Below are 2,135 nucleotides of genomic sequence, written 5' to 3' on the forward strand. Positions count from 1 at the left end.
CCCATGCGGCGGTGTTTGTTAAAGTGCATTCTTCTTTTAAAAAATAAGAGAAATAATCTTTACTCTTTAACCAAGGTACTTAAAAAAGGAACTTTTTGGTCTCTCAGTAGATATTTCCCAAATTGAACCTATCACAACAAATTTTAGTGTTTTATTTACAAACGTTTATAGGGTTCCGGGTGGAGGGGACCTTGTAAAATCAAGGGTGCAGCTTTACTTGAAGCAGAAACCAGCTCTACAAATCCATACACAGGCATACACACTGGTTTATGATGCATAATAAGCATGTTGGTATTTACACAGAGACTGAAGACATGCCCAAACCCTCTTTAAAGTAATTTCCAACCTAAGCTAAGTGTACATCTAGACCAGAAAGCTGTCTCCTGCTATCAAGACTTGGTTTTAACTCATTCAAATTACTTCTGTAAATTCCCAACTAGAAGGACACGAGTCCCAGCTTTGGAGTGAAGAGCCTAGCCTAACGGAGCCGCTAGCAGACAGGACAGGCAGTGAGATTCCTACAATACAAAGTGTGTCATCGGCACTGTACTCACAAGACTGGTAAGATGTCTGCATGATAATTCACACAAGTAAACACCTACCTAACACAACTGTCCTAACTTTAGGGGGGGGGGGATGTCCAAATACACTGACAATTTTAATTTCAAATACCAAGGTCATGGAAAAGTAACTAAAATATACTTGCCCGCCACCAAAATATGCAAAACCACAGGCTCCTCGTAAAAAAGTAAATAAATAAAAGTAAGTCATTCTGATCTACAGACAAATTTCTAGACTTTTTGCCCAACCTCCTGAGAGCTTTGGTTCAATAGATAGTAATGTGGGCTTGGAGAAAAGGGTTTATTATAAAACCTCCAAGTTCCTCCAACACACTGCTCAGTGATATAATCTTGTTCATTTTCTTGGACTTTCCTGCACTTGTATTTCTCTAAGACAGACATTTTTAAAGGGAAGAAACAAACTTCTTGTCATTCTCTTTCCTAACACTAAAATTTTACTAAACTATTGTGATCCTGCAACACAGGGCACAAAATATTTTGCCTTTAAGAAAAACTATCATCTAAAAAGCTGAAATGTATTCCTTTATTTTCAGAATGAGGACCCCCAGGCACCTCCGTGTTCCATTGCCCAGCCAATTATGTTCTTCTGAAGTGTTAATATCTTATGAAAAGTGAAACATAGGTTGAGAAAATGATTATGCAGGATGCTAATTTTGTCTTTGAAGGCAGTAGATTAAAAGTGGCCAACTGGCTCTTTCCGCCATCTTTCCGCGCCGTCACCATGGTCCACATGAATGTCCTGGCAGATGCTCTCAAGAGCATCAACAACACTGAGAAGCGAGGCAAACGCCAGGCCCTCATCAGGCTGTGCTCCAAAGTCATCGTCCGCTTCCCAACCGTGGTGATGAAGCAAGGCTACATTGGTGAATTTGAGCTCACTGATGACCATAGAGCTGGGAAAATCATTGTGAACCTCACAGGCAGGCTCACCAAGTGTGGAGAGACCAGCCCTAGATTTGATGTGCAACTCAAGGACCTAGAAAAATGGCAGAACAATCTGCTCCCACCTCGTCAGTTTGGCTTCATTGTACTGACACCCTCAGCTGGTATCATGGACCATGAGGAAGCAAGACAAAAACACACAGGAGGGAAGATCCTGGGATTCTTTTTCTAGAGATGTAAAACATGAATAAAAAAGCCTTCGAGGAGTGGGGGGCGGGGGGAGAGTGGTCAACTGCCCGTGGCCGGCAAGGCCCGCACATTACTGGAAGTCCAGTAAGCGTTCCCTCTTGCTTTGAGGGTGCCCTCATTTGCCGGAGGACCCCATACTCTGATTTGCAGAGCTGCTGGCGTTTGTCTGACTCCAGAGCCCCAATATAACCAGTCTATCAGGGTGTTGGAATTCTCAACAAGAAGGGAAGGAGGGAGAAATAAAGACAGGGAGCTTCAAGCTTAAGAGCACCTTGTGGGGGAACGTCCTTACTTTTACCATGAACCTGGGGTCTTGGGTTGTATCTCTCTCTACCAATACTCTCCCGAGTGATGGCCCAGGGGCCGGAAGGAACTCATGCACCCTGCTGAGCAAGCAATTACTTTTCTTTCCCGGGAGGGAAG

General features: G+C 43.6%; 1 protein-coding gene across 1 annotated transcript; it reads left to right on the top strand.

Moving 5' to 3' along the window:
* Positions 1-1,302: 1,302 nt before the first annotated feature.
* LOC127207027 (40S ribosomal protein S15a-like) lies at positions 1,303-1,695 on the top strand. Its single transcript, XM_051166320.1, has one exon. The coding sequence runs from the start codon at positions 1,303-1,305 to the stop codon at positions 1,693-1,695; it is 393 nt and encodes a 130-aa protein (XP_051022277.1).
* Positions 1,696-2,135: the final 440 nt, after the last annotated feature.

This window comes from Acomys russatus, chromosome 2 (genome assembly GCF_903995435.1).
Source record: "Acomys russatus chromosome 2, mAcoRus1.1, whole genome shotgun sequence".
NCBI lineage: Eukaryota > Metazoa > Chordata > Mammalia > Rodentia > Muridae > Acomys > Acomys russatus.

Bases quoted from the DNA above. Each gene is read 5' to 3' on its own strand.
- LOC127207027 (XM_051166320.1), top strand. From the start codon at position 1,303: ATGGTCCACATGAATGTCCTGGCAGATGCTCTCAAGAGCATCAACAAC.